Source organism: Quercus suber, unplaced genomic scaffold (genome assembly GCF_002906115.3).
Source record: "Quercus suber isolate HL8 unplaced genomic scaffold, Cork oak 2.0 scaffold_116, whole genome shotgun sequence".
NCBI lineage: Eukaryota > Viridiplantae > Streptophyta > Magnoliopsida > Fagales > Fagaceae > Quercus > Quercus suber.
Window position 1 is genome coordinate 730,735 of NW_027069581.1, and position 19,013 is coordinate 749,747.

Genomic DNA, 19,013 nt, shown 5'->3' on the forward strand with positions numbered 1-19,013 from the left:
TACATTTTCTAATCACACAAAAAAAAAAAAAAAAAACTAGGGGTGTGATGAAAATTATTCCTCACACCCCTAGGTTTTTTTTTTTTTTTTTTTTTTTTTTTTTGGTGATTAGAAAATGTAGTAATCCAAATTTTAATAAATGCTCTAAATTAACCCTTACCCAAAAAATGGAAGAGCCTCTGAGCACGCGCGTGAGCGCGTGCTCAGAGGCTAGTCATAATATCATATGTTAATTCCAATTCATTACCCCCTCAAAAAAAGAAAAAAAAGGAAAATCCCCACGTTCAAATAATGCTCTATCAATTATCTACCCACATAACTTCTCACAAATACAAACTCATCCCAATAGTATAGGTTTGTTAGAGTTTGTGTTTGATTTAAATTTTGAGGAGATAATTTTTCCTGAAAATCCTAATAAAATTGTTGAGAATAAAGATAAAGATTTTTTAGAGTTTAACTCTATCATGGAGTCTTTAAAATCTTATCACCACATCATCAACAATTTAAATAAATAGCTAATTATTAAATGTTTTATTTGAATTTGTTTTAAAACGTTCATCACATGTTCTTTAAAAAAAAAAAAAACCCTTCATCACATGAAAGTAATTAACTTACTGATGAATGGATAGGAGGATTAGCAACTGTAATACAAAAAAAATTGTTTATCTCGTTGTTCACTTAATATCATTCAAAAAAAAAAAATGTAGCGTGTACAAAATATCATTCTAAAAAAAACTAAAATTAATAATTTTGGTAAATAAAATGTAGCGTATAAAAAAAAAAGTAATCTAAACTAATTTAATTAATCTAAACTAATTTAATGTAGAATTGGTTTTTTTACTGTCAAAAGTACCCCTAATTTAATTAATCTAAACTAATCAAAATGGGGTCAAAATAGTAAATTCTATCCTAAATAAATTCCTACCCACATTGAAATACTATCCCACATTCTTTTTTTTAAAAAAAAACTACCTCAGCCACCCAAAAAAAAGACACTCCCAGTACACCAAAACACTCCCCACGTTCATCAACCAAAAAAAAAAAAAAATCCCCACGTTCAAATAGTGCTCTATCAATTATCTACCCACATAACTTCTCACAAATACAAACTCATCCCAGTAGTATAGGTTTGTTAGAGTTTGTGTTTGATTTAAATTTTGAGGAGATACTTTTTCTTGGAAATCCTAATAAAATTGTTGAGAATAAAGATAAAGATTTTTTAGAGTTTAACTCTATCATGGAGTCTTTAAAATCTTATCACCACATCATCAACAATTTAAATAAATAGCTAATTATTAAATGTTTTATTTGAATTTGTTTTAAAACGTTCATCACATGTTCTTTAAAAAAGAAAAAAAAAAAACCTTCATCACATGAAAATAATTAACGTACTGATGAATGGATAGGAGGATTAGCAACTGTAATACAAAAAAAAAAAATTGTTTATCATTCCAAAAAAAAAAATGTAGCGTGTACAAAATATCATTCTAAAAAAAACTAAAATTAATAATTTTGTTAAATAAAATGTAGCGTATAAAAAAAAAAAAAACCCATATACAATTTCAATCATAGAACTCATATTGAACGAAAGCCCAACAGGTTAACACCCACCAGATTCATGTGTAATAAAAAAAAAAAAATCAAACTTTAAAAATTTAATATGAAAGTAGAGCCAATACTTGGAACTGGAAATATGCTGAATATCAATAAGTCCATCGTAGAGATAGAAAGGGGTTGCGACAGTCAAGAGTAGACACAAAACAATCAGATAATCAAATAGATTGAGAGAAAGAGAGTAACATAAGGACATTTCAAGCACAAACCTTCTTTGTTGAAATTTCAAAGTCAAACACCCTCAAACACCCTTCAATCCCTAATCACATTCACCCAAAAGTAAGTACTCCTCAGACAATGAATACTTAGCAACTATGGAAGTATGAAGTCAAAGAAAGTCAATAATAAAGAAAAGAAAAGAAAAGAAACGTGCAAAATATGGAACTTGAAAATATTCCATTCCAATGACTCCTCAATGCAATTCAAAAAATTTGTGTGTGATACATATAAGGAAAAAAAAAATTAGAACTCAAAGAAAGTCAATCATAAATAAACAAAAGAAAACAAAACAAAAAGAAACTTGCAAAAGATAGAACCTGAAAATTTGTTGGAGCCCTCTGAAGAAAAAGAAAGGAGGATGTAGAGCTAAACTAAATGTCTTGAATTTGAAGAAGAATGAGAGATAGAAACTGCAAAGCGTACGTGAGTTTGTGGGTCTTAAAGTATAGAAGTTTTAATTTACATATCTATCCCCGTTAGTTGAAAACTTGTAAGTGGGTATGATGAGGGTATTTTAGGTATAAAAAATGTGGAATCCAAACAAGGGAAACTCCTTAAATAGTAGTATAGAAGTATAGATATGATATTAATGTTTAAAAGCACCATCACAATGTCGACAACACTACCAATAAGTGCATTGTTTTTGCTTCCATAGTCCTTCTTAGTTGGTATTGGAGAGGCCTTATATTATCCGGAGGCCCACTTCGGGCAAGGCCCGTCTCAGTAGATTCTTCATTTGGATCACGTGAAACCGCCCCCTTTATTTTTAACTCTTCCATTACCTTATGATAGGCTTCCTTTTCGTGGAGAATTCCATTGGACCCAATTCACATTAAAAACTACCTTCCTTGAAATCCGCCTGAGATAAGTCCACCACAAAAACGCTATGGCCAGTCTTTTATAGATAATTATAGCTGGTCTTTTATATAAATCCTGCCTATCAAAGTGGAGTACACCTCTCGATCTAGGAGAAAATCTCAAAGTGGAGTACACCTCTCGATCGCTCAAAGTGGAGTACACCTCTCGACCTAGGAGAAAATCTCATAAATAAATATTTATCATAATTCTTAAAGCATAGAGGAAGGGAAAATGAATTCCTTCGACTCAGATGCATTTGATTACAAGGGTAATCCTGCTGATAGGACCAAAACAGGTGGTTGGTTGTCTGCAGTCCAAATCCTTGGTAAATTCCATTCTTTCTTATTGTGCATACATACATACATATATATATATATATATATATATTAAAATTATATAGTCACTATGAGAAGAAAAGATTTGAATTTTAAATGTCTTCATTAAAAACACTCACTTGCTCTCATTTCTTTTATTAAGCATGTATACAAATTGATTACAATATTAATTATCACTAGCCTCTGAGCCCACACTCACGCGAGTGCTCAGAGGCTCTTCTATTTTTTAGGTAAATAATTATAATTTGCATTTATTATAATTTGAGATTTTTACATTTTCCAATCACAAAAAAAAAAAAAAAAAAAAACAAACCATGGGGGAGTTTTGTAGATTGGAGGAGTTTTAAAACCAACAAAAGAGTAATCCTATTTTGTAGGGAGTTAGAGAGTAGAAGTAGGAATTTAAATTAACGTAAAAGTAGGAGTTTATTAGAAGTAGGTAGGCATTTCAATGTAGAAGTAGAAATTTATTATTTTTATCAATTTACTTTTTTAACTCCATTTTTAAGTTTTAGGTAGGGGTATTTTTTACAGTAAAAAAAACAATAACTAACTTTCTTTTTCCAATTTACTATTTTAACCCTATTTTTAAGTTGTTAGTTAATTAATTTAGGGGTATTTTCAACAAAAAAAAAAAAAAAAAAGCAATAACTAACTTTTTGAATCCTCATAATATATACAAACAAGGGGTTTTTTTTACCGTAAAAAAAATAATAACTAATTTTCTTTTACCAATTTACTATTTTAACCCCATATTTAAGTTGTTGGTTAATTAATTTATGGATATTTTTGACAAGAAAAAAAGCAATAACTAACTTTCTAAATCCTCTTAATATATACAGATAAAGACTATTGAAGTGATTCAGTTCATTTTTTAATTGGTTTTAGTCATGACTCTAAAAATGATAATTCCAATATTTTATAATTCTCATACTGATTTCCATCATTTTCCAAGGTATTGAAATGTGCGAGAGACTTTCCTCAATGGCAATAATTGTGAACCTCGTGACATATTTAGTTGATACAATGCATATGACTAGCGCAAGTGCTTCAAATTTTGCATCAACATCGGGGGGCACATCATATCTTCTATGCTTGTTTGGAGGCATTGTTGCAGATTCTTTCTTAGGCCGATATTGGACAATAGCCATTGCTGCTGTAATTCATGCGGGGGTGGGTTTCATTTAGCATGTTAACATACAATCCTAACATGACATTTATATGCTACACTTTCTTTTTCTTTTCTTTTTTTAAATTTTGAATTTTAATCTGAGTATTCTGCTTCCTTGCTTGCGAAGTTCAATATTTGATAATTGTACTAATAGATTTTCGATTGGGATGATAAATTAGGGAACATGCTTGTTAGCCATATCCACTGCATTGCCAAACTTACGCCCGCCTCCTTGTGATCCTGCTTTATCCAACAAATGTGTAAAGGCCAACAGTCTTCAAATGGGCATTTTCACCATTGCTGTGTATTTAACTAATATAGGAATGGGTGGAATAAAGTCAAGTGTTCCAGGGCTAGGAACAGACCAGTTTGATTTAAAAGATGCCAAGGAAAGTGCTCAAATGGCGCGTTTCTTCGATAGGTTCCACTTTGTTACCAATTTGGGTACCTTATTGGCGGTCACAGTACTTGTTTATATACAAGATGAAGTGGGACGAAGCTGGGCATATGGGATTTGTGCGGCCTCAATGATACTTGCTATCTTGGTCTTTGTATTGGGGACTAAAAGACATAGGCACAAGAAACGTTTTGGAACCCCTATACTTCAAATTCTTCAAGTTATTGTGGCTGCTGTAATGAAAAGGAAGACACCATTTCCATCTAATGTCAGTGCCTTATATGAGGACCCTTCTCAGGAATCAATAATATGTCATACAGATAAGTTTCGGTATGTAACCATTAGAATTGCTTCTTAACATTAGAGTTTTGTTGACAATGTTGTTTTCTTTCTCATGGAAAATAATTAGTTCTCTTAAATTATGCTTTTCTTTTTTTTTCCTTTTTTTTTTTTCTAAACTCCTTAGAGTGTGCATATAGTGCACTCCTGTTAATTTCTAAGTGTAAGATGAGAAAAACGTGCTCTTCTTGTGCTTTGGAACAGAGGGAACAATGATTTTGACATATTTCCCTTAAAGATTTTTTTTAAGAGGACAACAAGTATTTTTCTTAACAAGAGAGAGAGAATGGGGCTGTGAATTGCTTCTTCCTCCATATTCAATTAATTGATTCTCTACTACACGTCTACACACCAATTATATGAATATTTTTTTCAAACATAAATGATAGCCCCTACACTTGTCCACCGTGCACACATCTAGTTATATGCATGCATGGGAAATTATTACTACATGTATAGAAAAACTACAAAGTTATGATTTTGAACACCTCTCAATTTCATTTAAAATGGAGAGAGTTTATTTCAGTTTACATTTTACCGAGTATGATGTGGTGATAAATACATATTTAAATTTGTAATAATAAAATATGGGTATAATATTTTCACAACAAAGTATAAGTGACAAGTTGTGAATGGTAAATAAATAAGTGATATTAGTGGTAAGTCCAAATGAGAGTTAATAAAAGCTTGCAACCTAAGTCAGTGGCTGGGTCAACAAGATTTGAGGTCTAAGGTGATTATTTTAAGTGAAATATTTGTGTGTGTTTATATTTTAATTATTGAGTATTTTTTTAAGTAAAGATGGAATGATTTTGTTTTGATAAATTATAAAACGACTTTTTTGAGTAAGCATTATAGGTATAAAATATATTTTATTTTAGGTTGTTAGAGCATCCACATCAGTCCGTGGAAAAAATTTTCCATTTTACAAGTCTAAAACCTACTTTTTCTATTTTACACACCTATTTTTACAAAACACCCACATCAATTTGTTTATTATACAAGATATTTCAATAAAATATTCACTCTTCTCAATATTTTTATTATTTCTCTCATTACATACGCGCGTGCTCCCATTTTTTCTTAACAGATCATCTCTCTCTCTCTCTTCTCATTTTTTCTCTTCTCATTTTTTCTTAACAGTCTCTCTCTTAACAGTCTCTCTCAGATCACCTCTCTCTCTCTCTCTCTCTCTCTCTCTCAAAAACAACCAACCCAGATCAGTTCTTCACAGGGTTCAGAAGCTTTCTTCACCGGCCGGTCCACGAACCAAGCTCGGCGACCCAAAACCAAGCCCCGGTGACCCAGATCGTGTCTTCACCGGCCGATCCACGAACCAAGCTCTGACGACCCAGAACCAAGCCCCGGTGACCCAGATCGTGACTTTACCGGCCGATCCACAAACCAAGCTCCGGCGACACAAAACCAAGCTCCGGCGACCCACGAACCAAGCATCGATCTATCTCTCGTTTGGTTTGTCTATGTGGGTTTATTTGTGCGTGGGTGTGTTTCTGTGTTGATATGTGTTTGTGTGTGGCTATGTTTGTGTGCATCTGAGGAAAAGAAAATTAGGAACTGAGGTCGTTGTGCACAGAGAAGAGAGAGAAAAATTGGTGCGAAAGGAAATTAGTAAAATAATATACACACGAGCTACAGTACCCGTGTATATTGGAAATATATACATGGTTTTAGACATTTTTACACCCACTGATGTGGGTGGTTTTTTACTCAAAATGTGTAAAATTTGCACTGTAGATATATTTTAGAAGATTTTAGATGATCAGATGTGAATGCTCTTACACAAATATATAATTATATATTTTCTTATTCTCCCAGGACAGTTGTTTGGACAAGGCAGCAATCATAACCAGCGTAGACTCTGGAACTCCAAACCCATGGAGACTTTGCACAGTTACAAGGGTGGAAAAAGTTAAAATGTTAGTCAAACTATTGCCAATTTGGGCAACAACAATTATCTTCTGGACGATACATGCACAGTTAGCTAGCTTCTCAGTGCAACAAGCTGCAACAATGGATAGATCAATTGGAAAATTCCAAATTCCTCCGGCATCACTCTACGCCTTCTTCGTTGTGGCCATAATCATCACTCTTGCTACGTATGACCGCCTGATTATGCCTCTCATGAAAAAAACTAGAAATAGTCAAGGTACGTATAAAATAGACATATTTATTCTTTATAGGAACAAATTCAATTCGAAGTTTATATTTGATTATTAAACAAGCGAGTTTAAACATAATAATATATTAAATATGTTCATTAACAATCTTGTAAGTATAAGTCGATTTTTTTGAGTATATATAATATTATGTATTTTAAATTAATGTAATTAAGAAAAATTATAGTTATTATTTAGACTTAAGATTAGATTTGTAATTATGTGAATTAATTTAGAAGAAATAAAGTTATTATTTGTAATTTGTTGATAATATAAATAGTCTACTTTGCAGTAAAAAAAAAAATTATAATTTTTTACAGTACAAGATTGTTGAATCTAATCTCTACAAGTTCATAAATATAGAAATCATTCTAGCTATCTAATTATATCAAATATTATAATTTCTCCCATCAAAAAAAAAAAATTTATAATTTCATCTATAATTTAGTTGTTAATTATCAGTATAGATTTGTGAAGGGATAAAATAATTTAATTCTAATGTTAACTATAAATATTTGGGAGAATTTAATACAATAAATTGTGCTTTGACTTGCATTCAAAAAAAAAAAATTAAAAGAATAATTTTGAACTTAATTTTAATACTTGACTCAACACAACTCATTTACAACCCTACGTCTATTCTACCAAATCCTCTTTTTTAATGAGCTAAATATATTAGGAATCTGGATTCAAAGTCGTAAATTACGAAAATTTTAAATTAATATCCTACATAACAATTTTTTGATAACTGAAAACATTGTTTTATTTATTTATTTAATTCTCTTTTTTCAATTTTCAGGTTTAACAAGTTTGCAAAAAATAGGACTAGGCCTATTCTTCTCAATATTAGGAATGGCAGCGGCAGCACTTGTGGAAAAGAGAAGATTGTTAGTTGTTAAAGCCAATAGAGGCACCGTCACAACCCTACCAGTAAGTACTTTCTTTTTGCTGCCACAGTTCATCTTAGTTGGTATTGGAGAGGCCTTTATGTTATCCGGAGAATTGGATTTCTTCACAATCAATGCACCTATTGGGATGAAAGCAATTTCCACTGGTCTCTACCTCACAACCACCTCGTTTGGTATGTTTTTTAGTACAATTTTGGTCACAATACTAACTAATTATACTGGACGCAATGGTGGGGACAATTGGCTTCCTCCTAGTATTAATGACGGCAGACTGGATTACTTTTATTGGCTTCTAGCACTATTAACTTTGATCAACTTGGGATTTTACATACTGTGTGCCGTAAGGTTTATACCAAATTCTACTAAAATTGTAACAGATATGAATGGTGGTGCTATTGATACTCCTCCCAAAGAAGAAAATGTGTAATAGCAGAATCTTTGTTGCATGCACGGGGTAAAATTGCTGCACATGTTTTTCATTTGGTGCGATTAACTTCTTGTGTTTCTCAAAAAAAAAAAAAAAACTTGTTGCATTGTGTATGATCATATTAATTATGAATTTCTCCTTTCAAATTTTCTATTCGGTCTTTACATATATATATATATATAGAAATTGTCTAGGTCTAATTTTAAATCCTCCATTTATGTCATGAAATACTATTCATATTCATTATAGTTTAGTGTCAATATCATCAATCTTATTCTAATTTTCAGTTTCAGCAAATGAAAGTATCACACTACGTTACAAAAATGAGTTAAATTTTGATATTTAAACTATGAGTGGCAAAATTGGACATGACCCGTGAACTTGACAAAACACGACACAAAATTAGCATATTATGGGTTGAGACTTAATGAATTCATATCATATTCAGGTTGACACAACTGACTCGTTTAACAAACAGGTTGAGTTAGTGTTCAACCTAGGAACCCTATTTGACCCATTTAATTAAATGATATTTTACCAATATGTCCTTCAAACACTAGGTATATAAAATTATTTGTTGTTGTGGTTTATTTTCTTTCACATATTGTAATTGATTAATTGTGATATTGAGACATGCTTTAGTTATGAATGATTATTTGTGATGCAATTACTCATTAATTCTAAATTTTATATTAAAAATATTTATTTGTTTGGTTTTTCATAACTCATATCAATTTGGTTAATACTATTTTTTTTGTTTTGATAAACAGATCGACATGACTAACCCGTTTAATAAATGGGTTGTGTTAGGGTTGAAGAATATTGACCCGTTTAGTAAACATGTCGGGTTAGTGTTAACCCATATAATCAGATACTCATGGGTCGACATAACACAAACCCGACACGCGAACACAAATTGTCACCCTTAGTTTAAACTCATAATCTCTGCAATGCATGATAAATTAATGTTAAGACTGAAATACCTAAGATATGAAAATGTCTCTCTTAGATGGACTGTTAAAATTATATAGCGTAAGAAACAAACCAAGACAATGACAAAAACTTTAATTTGTATACAAGTCCAAGGGAAGTAGATAGAAAGGTTCAAAACTAAAATGTGTCAAGAAATAAGAAAAATGGTAAATTATGTATTTGGTCATTATTCTTTATGTCATATGTCAATTTAGTCTTTGACATTTTAAATGTATCAATTTAGTCCTTTAAGCTTTTGGTATTGTGGCAAAATGGTTCATGACGTTAAATGATGAATGGAAAATGTTAACGTATTTAACTGCCCAAATAAAAAATTATTTTTATGCCACATTAGATGACATGTACGGTCATCTATTGCCACATGGAATAAAATATATAAATTAAATTAAATTAAAGAATTTGTTGAAATATCAAATATAATTAAATCAGAATCAGCTTTAAAAGTTAAAAATCTAAAATTTAAAATAAAGTAAAGAAAATCATTTGAATCTCAAACCAAGACCCATGGCAACTCCTTCATCACTTTTCAAAACCAAGGGAAATTATCACTCTACAGTGGAGGCTTTGGCAGCAAATAAAGCAGTACAACTAGCGTGGGTGACATAGTGCAAGAAAGTGAGAAATTGTCTTCACAGCTTGCAATGAGCAAAGTTTCTCTCTTTTCACAGCTTGCATTGTCATTTGCTTTAATGTGTTTTCTCTTTTAGGATGTTAAATGGATTGAGCATCAATGCTGGTAGTTCCCTTGTTTTGTTGCCCAAAACAAAAGACGAACTTGGTGGTGAATTTCGATATTCTTAATGTTGAGCCATTTTCCTAGTAGATCCACAAGTAATAATGTTTTCCTGTGTTTGAAAAGTGGTGCAAGAGATATGGGGAACTAAGGCAACAAATTTAAGTGGGGCATTTTCTTACATTTAAATATTAAATTGCACTTTAAATATTTCTTACAAAATGCACTTTAAATATTACATTTTCTTACATTTATCTAAAAAGGTTTAAGATGATCATTACAAGTAGTTAAATTGAAGACATGAAGATTACTCAAGAACTGCTCAAGAAAAGTGCAATCTGCAGGTCTCGATACCTCCTCGACAAAAGCTCGATCTGTCATGATTCATTAAAACTTAACACATGTCTCGATCTATTGAACTTACGGGATTCAGACTATAGCCAACAACGTTTTTATTCTAAAAGGCTATTTGTTGATGGGTTAGTATAATCCTTATAGGACTAAGAAAATCCAAGGTTTGTGGGTTTGTATAATTCTTATTGGACTAGAAAAGTCCAAGGTTTGTGTAAACCTATTTGGAATAGGAGAGCTCATTAAGCTCCTATTTAAAGGAGGTGGAAAAAGAAAAATCTAACCCTAGGGAGCTTCATAAGATTTTCTTTTTAAAACTCTAGCCTTCTCCGACAGAAAAAAGAGTTCTTGCTGCGTTTCTTATACGCCTTTAGGTTCTGTAACCAAGCAAAATCTCTTGCACCAACATTGAAGATCTTATTGGTGTTTCTATGTGAAATTGTTGCAAATCAACTACAACAATCAAAGAGTTGCTATGGCGTTAGTCACATACTGTGATCGGTGCATCATTGGTTAGTCACATACTAGGAGCTGTGCATTGAAAGGAGAGATTATCACTACATTATAAGTCCAATTGTGTATTAGAGTAAGAGTTCAACTATAGGTTGGTATTAGGTACTAAGATTCCTTTTACTTGTAACTGCTTGTTCTGATAATAGTGGATTCTCAGAAGTAGTGACCTTAAATTCATTTGGTGGGATTTTGCCTCAATGGTTTTTCTCGTTCGTAAATAAATCACCCGTATCAAATTTATTTTCCGCTAAATTTAGTTATTTGGTAATTTGTTTATGCTACCACGCGTATTGCATATAATTGAATCTAATTAATTTCATTTGGGTAAATTAATTGATTAAGTTACCAAATGGGTCAACACATTCTTGGCCTATCAATATATATAATTTAGTACATTAATTGGGTTAAGTAACCATATTCTTTATATTATTCAATGAATTTGACAAAACAATACAATATTACTAAAAGAAGCACTATCTATGAGATTAAGCAACAAAATTCTAGAAATTATAATTGAAAATTTACAAAGGCTAAATTATAATTTAAAAAAAAAACCAAAAAAAAAAGAAAAAAGAAAAGTGTGGGCTGGATCACATATATAATATATTACTACTTCTTCTTCCTTCTTCTATAAAACCTATGCTACCGGCCTACTCATCACCAAATTGTGAATGACCGTCTTGAGTTATGTACAAAATAATTTAATGAAAAGAAGTGGGGCAGAATGTGTTGTTTACCATGTAAAGCTAAAGCAAAGTTCCATAATCCATTTACCACTGCATAAAAGCATGTTTCTCTCATCTGTGTCCTATCACTAGCAACTACCAACTGTCATTTGTGGGTAGACGTGATGCAGTGTTGAATGTGACTCCAAAATAGTTTCAGACGTGGTATCGCCGTATCCAGCTATAGTAATCCACCAGTGGCTATTGAAAATGTTATTGTGGGGATTCATTAGAAGCTACAAGAAATTAGAATGGTGCAAATTTCACACGTAAAGCAGCAAGATAATCATCTAGCACATATCTTGGCACATATGCCAAAAGAATTTATATTTATGTAATTTGGATAGATGAAATTCTTAATATGATTGAGTCTATATTGGCTCAAAATGTATTAAATTTATTTTCTTCTTAATGAAAGTTACTATCTTCTTATAAAAATAATCAAGTACCAAGATAAGAGTAAAAGTTAAAACAACCATAAAGTAAAGCTAGAAAGAAACCAAAGTTTTAGAGAAAGTGCCGAACCTGAAGCAGCTACAAATAAGGGAATAGACTCAACAAAGAATAAGGTCCGAAGCTCCAATGAAGCTTAAAGAAAATCACTTTTTCATGTTTCAAATGGAGAGATAAGTACCAAAAAATGATTGAGGTTTGAGATTGATTTTTTTTTTTTTTGGTGTGTGTTTTTTAATTTCAGTTAGAGAAAGAGAGAGAGACTTTGCAGTTTTTGTAGGTGTGGGAGATCCTGAGAACTAGCAAAGGGTTCGCTATTGGAAATGGTAGGTAGTTTGTGAGAGAGATATGGTAGGTAGCTTGGGCATATATAAATGAAGATGGGAACAAGAAGGGCAATCGCTATTGGAAATGGAAACCAACTGTAGCAGCTACAAAGTAGTGATGAGTTCTGTTGTGTGGATGCTGCAGATGAATTCTTCTCAGGTTTTGGTTGAGATACAACATTATTAGAACCTGATCAAAGTGAGTCCAAGGAGCCATCCCTCATGGAACTATTGTTGTCATCTCTAATGGGACAAGCCACTTGAAATTTTTTTTTTTAGTTGCCTAGTGCATTGAGCAGTCCTACTAGCCAGATCCACTTTTTTGCTTTGTGGATCTTTTATTAATTTATTTTTTACAAGGTGAAGAATTTTATTCAAGAAAAAAAACAACTACAACACTACAGGGCAGCCTGCCTCCCTCTCCCTCCCGATGACATCAACAATGTCAAAAGAACCATAAAAATTAAACTACAAAACAATGACCATTTAGCAAGAGAGTGTGCGGCCACATTAGATTCTCTTGGTACCCATCTTAAAGATAGAAAAGGGAACTGTGAACTTTGAATGGCATCCTCAATTGTACAAGGGATGGATATCTCTGCCCTGTTCTGTGATCGATTGGTAGCAGACTTGAGAATCGCTTTCCAAGATGATTAATTGGTGCTGAGTTTAATGATACAGGAAGTTGTAAAGTCCAAAGAATTGCCTCTGGTTCTGCCGAGAAAGGGAAGGTGTTGTTCACTTTCTGGGTCTTTTATATATCAAAATGAGTACTTCATAAATATATGCATATATATAACCTGCCTGAATTAAAGTGGCCGTTCAAGTAACATAAAACACTAGTGATAAATCTCGATCTTAAAGCACAGAGGAAGGGAAAATGAATACCTTTGTCAAAGATGCAGTTGATCAAAAGGGTAATCCAGCTGATATGACCAAAACAGGTAGTTGGTTGTCTGCGGCTCAAATCCTAGGTACATTACACTCTCTCTTATTGTGTGTGTGTATATTTATATTTTATGTATGTTTTTTAGCTACATTAATTTTCGCAAATGTTCTTATTTGAATCTTACGGTAGTTTATATTCTTTGTTCTAAGCCAAAACAGGTGCTTGAGTGCTTCACATTTCTATTTCTTTTTCTTTCTTTAAAAATAAATAAATAAATAAATAATTTGATACTCACAGACTCACAATGAGGATAAGAGATTTAAATCTTAGACGTCTCAACATGCAATGATTTCTATTTCTATTTTTAATGCATATATATAGATTGATTACAACATTTAATTATCATGAAAAAACTATTAAAACAATTCAGTTTATTTTCTAATTGGTTTTAGTCTTAACTCTAAACTAAAAATTCAAATATTTTATAATACTTGTATTGATTTCAATCATTTTTCAAGGTATTGAAATGTGCGAGAGACTTTCCTCAATGGCAATAATTGCGAACATGGTGACATATTTTGTAGGCACAATGCATCTGCCTAGCGCAAGTGCTTCAAATTTTGCATCAACATCAAGGGGCACATCATATCTTCTATGCTTGTTTGGAGGCATTGTTGCAGATTCTTTCATAGGCCGATATTGGACAATAGCCATTGCTGCTGCAATTCATGCAGAGTGGGTATTCTTTTAGTATGTCAACTTGCAATCCTAATAGGATATTTATATGCTACACTTTTTTTTATTTATAAATTTTAATCTAAGTATTCTGCTTTCTTGCTTGCCAAGTTCTATACTTGATGATATTTGTACTAATAGATTGTCAACCGGGATGATAAATTAGGGAACATGTTTGTTAGCCATATCCACTGCTTTGCCAAATTTAAGCCCACCTCCTTGCAATCCTGCTTTATCCAACAAATGTACAGAGGCCAACAGTCCTCAAATGGGCGTTTTCACCATGGCTTTGTATTTAACTAATATAGGAATTGGTGGAATAAAGTCAAGTGTAGCAGGGCTTGGAACAGACCAATTTGATCAGAAAGATGACAAGGAAAAGGCTCAAATGGCGCATTTCTTTGATACGTAGTTCTACTTTGTTACTAGCTTGGGTACCTTATTGGCAGTTACAGTATTTGTTTATATACAAGATCAAGTGGGACGAAGCCGGGCATATGGGATTTGCTCGGCCTCAATGACACTTGCTCTCTTGGTCTTTCTACTGGGGACTAAAAGATTTAGGTACAAGAAACGTTTAGGAACCCCTATACTTCAAATTCTTCAAGTTATAGTGGCCGCTGTAGAGAAAAGGAAGGCAATGTTTCCATCTAATGTTAATGCCTTATTCGAGGACCCTTCTCAGGAATCAAGAATATATCATACAAATAAGTTTCGGTATGTGACCATTAGAATTGCTGCTTATTTTTAGAAGTTTGCTGACAATATTGTTTTCTTTCTCTAGGAAAATAATCACTTCTCTTAGATTATGCTTTTCCTTTTCTTTTCTTTTTTCAAAACCCCTTAACAAGTTTTCAGAACATTGATCAGAATCGTTATAACTAAATTATGCATATGATGCACTCCTATTAATTTCTTAAGTGTAAGTGGTACAAACCATATCCTCTTGTGATTTGGAATAGAGGGGCACAATGATTTCAATAAGTTTCTATGATCAAGATTTTCCTATCAAAGAATTTTTTTTAAAGAGGGTAGCAAGTATTTTCTTAAACAATGGATAGAGAATGGGGCTGTAAATTTCTTCTTTCTCTCTATTCAATTAATTGATTTCTAGTACAATGTGTTTCTTAAAAAAAAAAAAAAAACAAAGAGGAGGATTCTCTACTACACGTCTACACCAATTACATGGATATTTTTTTCAAAGCCTTTAAACTTGTCCACCATACACACATATAGTTACATGGAAATAAATGATCCTAAAGAACAAGAGTTTAAAATACATAAGAAACTACCACATGCATAGAAAAAATACAAACTACTCATTTTTACCACCTATGGGCCTAATTAACAGCTGTCCTAGAGAATTTGTTAATAAACTATTTTTAAAAAGTTTTGATATTACTTTTATGAAATTTATAAAATATTGTAAACAAAATTACTTATTAGATCTATTGGTGTACTGAGTGCCATATCATTTAAATTTTAAATGAACATGATAATAAATACATATTTAAATTTGTAACAATAATGCTACGAGCATAATGATTTCACAACAAAGTATAAGTGGCAAGCTATAAATGATAATAAATGGTTTTATTTGCTCTCTTGGTCTTTCTACTTGTCTTTATATGCTGGCCATTAGGAGCACCGCTACATGGCTATCTTAATATATCCAGACTTAAAATATTCTTAAACAATTAAAAATATTTTTGTATATCTTGACTTAAATCTTGCACGCCCTGATCACATTAGCTCAACCTAAAATCAAACAATAACACATATCACAAATTATACACTTCTCTCCCTCTTCTTTATTTGACTATCTTAATATCTCTGACTCTAAGAGTAAAAAGCAAATGTTTGTGGGTTGTGAGTGTGTCTCTCTTTATTTTAAATTAATATTATATATGTGTGAGTGTGTGTCGGATACTAATTGTGTGTGTTATTTATTTTTTACAACGTTATTTGTGTAAATTCCGATGTGTGCATAGTATAAATATAATATAACTTCATATAATTTAATAATTAGGAAATACAAAGAATTTGTTACATTTGTGTGTATTGTTATTATGTTATAATAATTTTTGTTATAAAGTTAGTGATTCAAGAAAAAAAAAAATAGTAAAGTTTGTGATTGTTCAAGCATTTGATTGGCTAAGTAGAAACTTAGTGTATTATTTATGTATGGATGGGTGTGGTTGTATGGTCAATAATTAATATAGTGCTAAGTTTTGGTTATATAGTTTAAAATATTTTTATATAAATCAATAACAAATAGAAAATGACAACTGCATAAAAATAAAAATGTTATACAAACTTAACAAAATAAAATGGTCACATCTATCTATATTGACAATAAATAATGATAATAGATAATGAACTAACATATAACTATATAAGGATTTTGAAATATGAAAACTCATAAAAAGAAATTATAAAACTCCATGTATTTGTGTGTGTGTGTTTTCTTTTTTCGGAGCCAATAACTCAATATATTTAATTTCTCTTTTTATTAAATTTTATTTAACTTAAGTTTCTTAATGACCTCCCTAAAAAAATTCCTAAAGCCACCGCGGCCGGGAATATATTATACTCTCTCAAATGAGAGATTGTAACAATTTGCTACCTATGATTTGTGAAATTATTCTAAAAATGTTGTGTGTAGCATTAATTACTCAATTTTAAATTTTAATAGGAACTTTCGGATAGAATACTCCAATAAAAAAGCTGACAATAAAGATTTTCAGAATTAGTAGTGTCAAATAGATATTTCAGGAACGATCATTTCAAAGCTAACAAGTGATACTTCCATGACAGTTGCTTGGACAAGGCGGCAATCATAACCAGCAAAGACTTTGAAACTCCAAATCCATGGAGACTTTGCACAGTTACAAATGTGGAAGAAGTTAAAATGTTAATCAAGTTATTGCCAATTTGGGCGACAACAATTATCTTCTGGCCGATGCATGCACAGTTAGCTAGCTTCTCAGTGCAGCAATCTGCTACCATGGATAGATCAATAGGAAATTTCCAAATTCCTGCGGCATCACTCTACGCCTTCTTCGTTGTGGCCATAATGATCACTCTTGCTATATATGACCGCCTGATTATGCCTCTCATGAAAAAATCTAGAAATAGTCAAGGTACGTAAATGGTGAACTTAAGATTGGTGTTCTGGCATTCCTAAATGAAAAAATTGCATCTATTTGTAATAAAAGTAGTAATAAATAATTAAATATACTTCAGGGTTTAAGAGAAGAGAGACAGAGATATGAGTCTGCCGGTATCTAAGAGAAGAGAGATAGAAATATGGGTCCATCAGGATCTGAGAGAAGAGAGAGGGATTTTTTTTTTTTTTTTTTTGAATTGGTTTTAATAGGGGTAAAAAAAGGTGTTAATGACATTTGCTCTGTTAAGTAGTTAGACAAGTGACTGAATTTGAAAAGTGTACTATTTCTAAGTTTTACTCAATTAAGAATGTGATTCAAGTCATAAATTACAATTTTTTTTTTTACTGTCCAAAATAACAAATTTTTGATAATTGAAAATATTTATTTATTTAATTCCATTTTTTTCCTTTTTTCAGGTTTAACAAATTTGCAAAAAGTAGGGCTAGGCCTATTCTTCTCCATATTAGGAATGGCAGCAGCAGCACTTGTGGAAAAGAGAAGATTGTCAGTTGTTGGAGCCAATAATAGAAGCACCATCACAAGGTCGATAACGCTACCAATAAGTGCTTTCTTTTTGCTTCCACAGTTCATCTTAGTTGGTATTGGAGAGGCCTTTATATTATCTGGAGAATTGGATTTCTTCACGAACAATGCACCTAATGGGATGAAAGCAATTACCACTGGTCTCTGCCTCACAACCTCCTCTTTTGGTATGTTTTTTAGTACAATTCTGGTCACAATAATAACTAATTTTACTGGACGCAATGGTGGGCACAATTGGCTTCCTCCTAGTATTAATAACGGCAGATTGGATTATTTTTATTGGCTTCTAGCACTATTAACTTTGATCGACTTTGGTTTCTATATTGTGTGCACCATAAGGTTTAGACCAAATTCTACTGAAATTTTTCCAGAGATGAATGGTGCTATTGATAGTACTCATCTTGAAGAAGAAAATGTGTAAAAGCAGAATCTTTGTTGCATAGTGGTAAAATTGCTGCACAGGTTTTTCATGTGAACTATGAATTATTCACATATGAATTATCAATTTCACCTTTCCAATTTTTCTGTTTGATCTTCAACGTGAAGCAGCCCTCTTTTGCTTTTCGCCTTCCATGAGGTCTAGGTTTTTTTTTTTTTTTTTGGGGGAGAAACTAATTTTAAATCATCCATTTACCTCATGAAATATTATTCATGTTTATTATAGTTTATTTTTTTTATCAAAATATTTATTATAGTTTAGTGTCAATATCATCCATCTTAATCGGATTTTCAGCTTCAGCAAGTGAAAGTATCACACTATGTTACAAAAATTTGTTAAAATTTGAGATTTAAACATACACGCTCTACAATGCATGAGAAATTAATGTTAAAACAGAATTACCTAAGATATGAAAATGTCTATTAGATGAAGTTGATGAACCGTTAAAATTATATATATATATATATATATAAAGCGCAAGAAACAAACCAAGACAGTGACAAAAGCTTGAATTCCTGTAAGTCCAAGGGAAGTAGATAGAAAGGTTGAAGACTGAAAGATTCAAAATAAAATAAAATCTATGCTGGGGCATCCAACCTCCAAGTTCCAAGTAACATTTTTTTCGTTTGACCCAAAAATAAAAAATCTATGCTAGTACATCTCAATATGTTCCATTTCATTCATTTCTTTTCTATTGT

General features: G+C 31.7%; 1 protein-coding gene and 1 pseudogene across 1 annotated transcript in view; both read left to right on the forward strand.

Annotated features, from left to right (window-relative positions):
* LOC112008950 (protein NRT1/ PTR FAMILY 6.2-like) overlaps positions 1 to 8,445 on the forward strand; it is an 11,348-nt gene extending 2,903 nt beyond the window's left edge. Inside the window, exons 2-6 of the mRNA XM_065775622.1 lie at positions 2,907 to 3,016; positions 3,982 to 4,199; positions 4,377 to 4,924; positions 6,775 to 7,100; positions 7,910 to 8,445. Of these exons, the coding sequence (XP_065631694.1) occupies positions 2,907 to 3,016; positions 3,982 to 4,199; positions 4,377 to 4,924; positions 6,775 to 7,100; positions 7,910 to 8,445 (1,738 nt within the window). The remainder of the gene's footprint in view (positions 1 to 2,906; positions 3,017 to 3,981; positions 4,200 to 4,376; positions 4,925 to 6,774; positions 7,101 to 7,909) is intronic.
* A 4,179-nt stretch (positions 8,446 to 12,624) lies between these two features.
* Positions 12,625 to 18,297, forward strand: LOC112008951 (protein NRT1/ PTR FAMILY 6.2-like; annotated as a pseudogene).
* Positions 18,298 to 19,013: the final 716 nt, after the last annotated feature.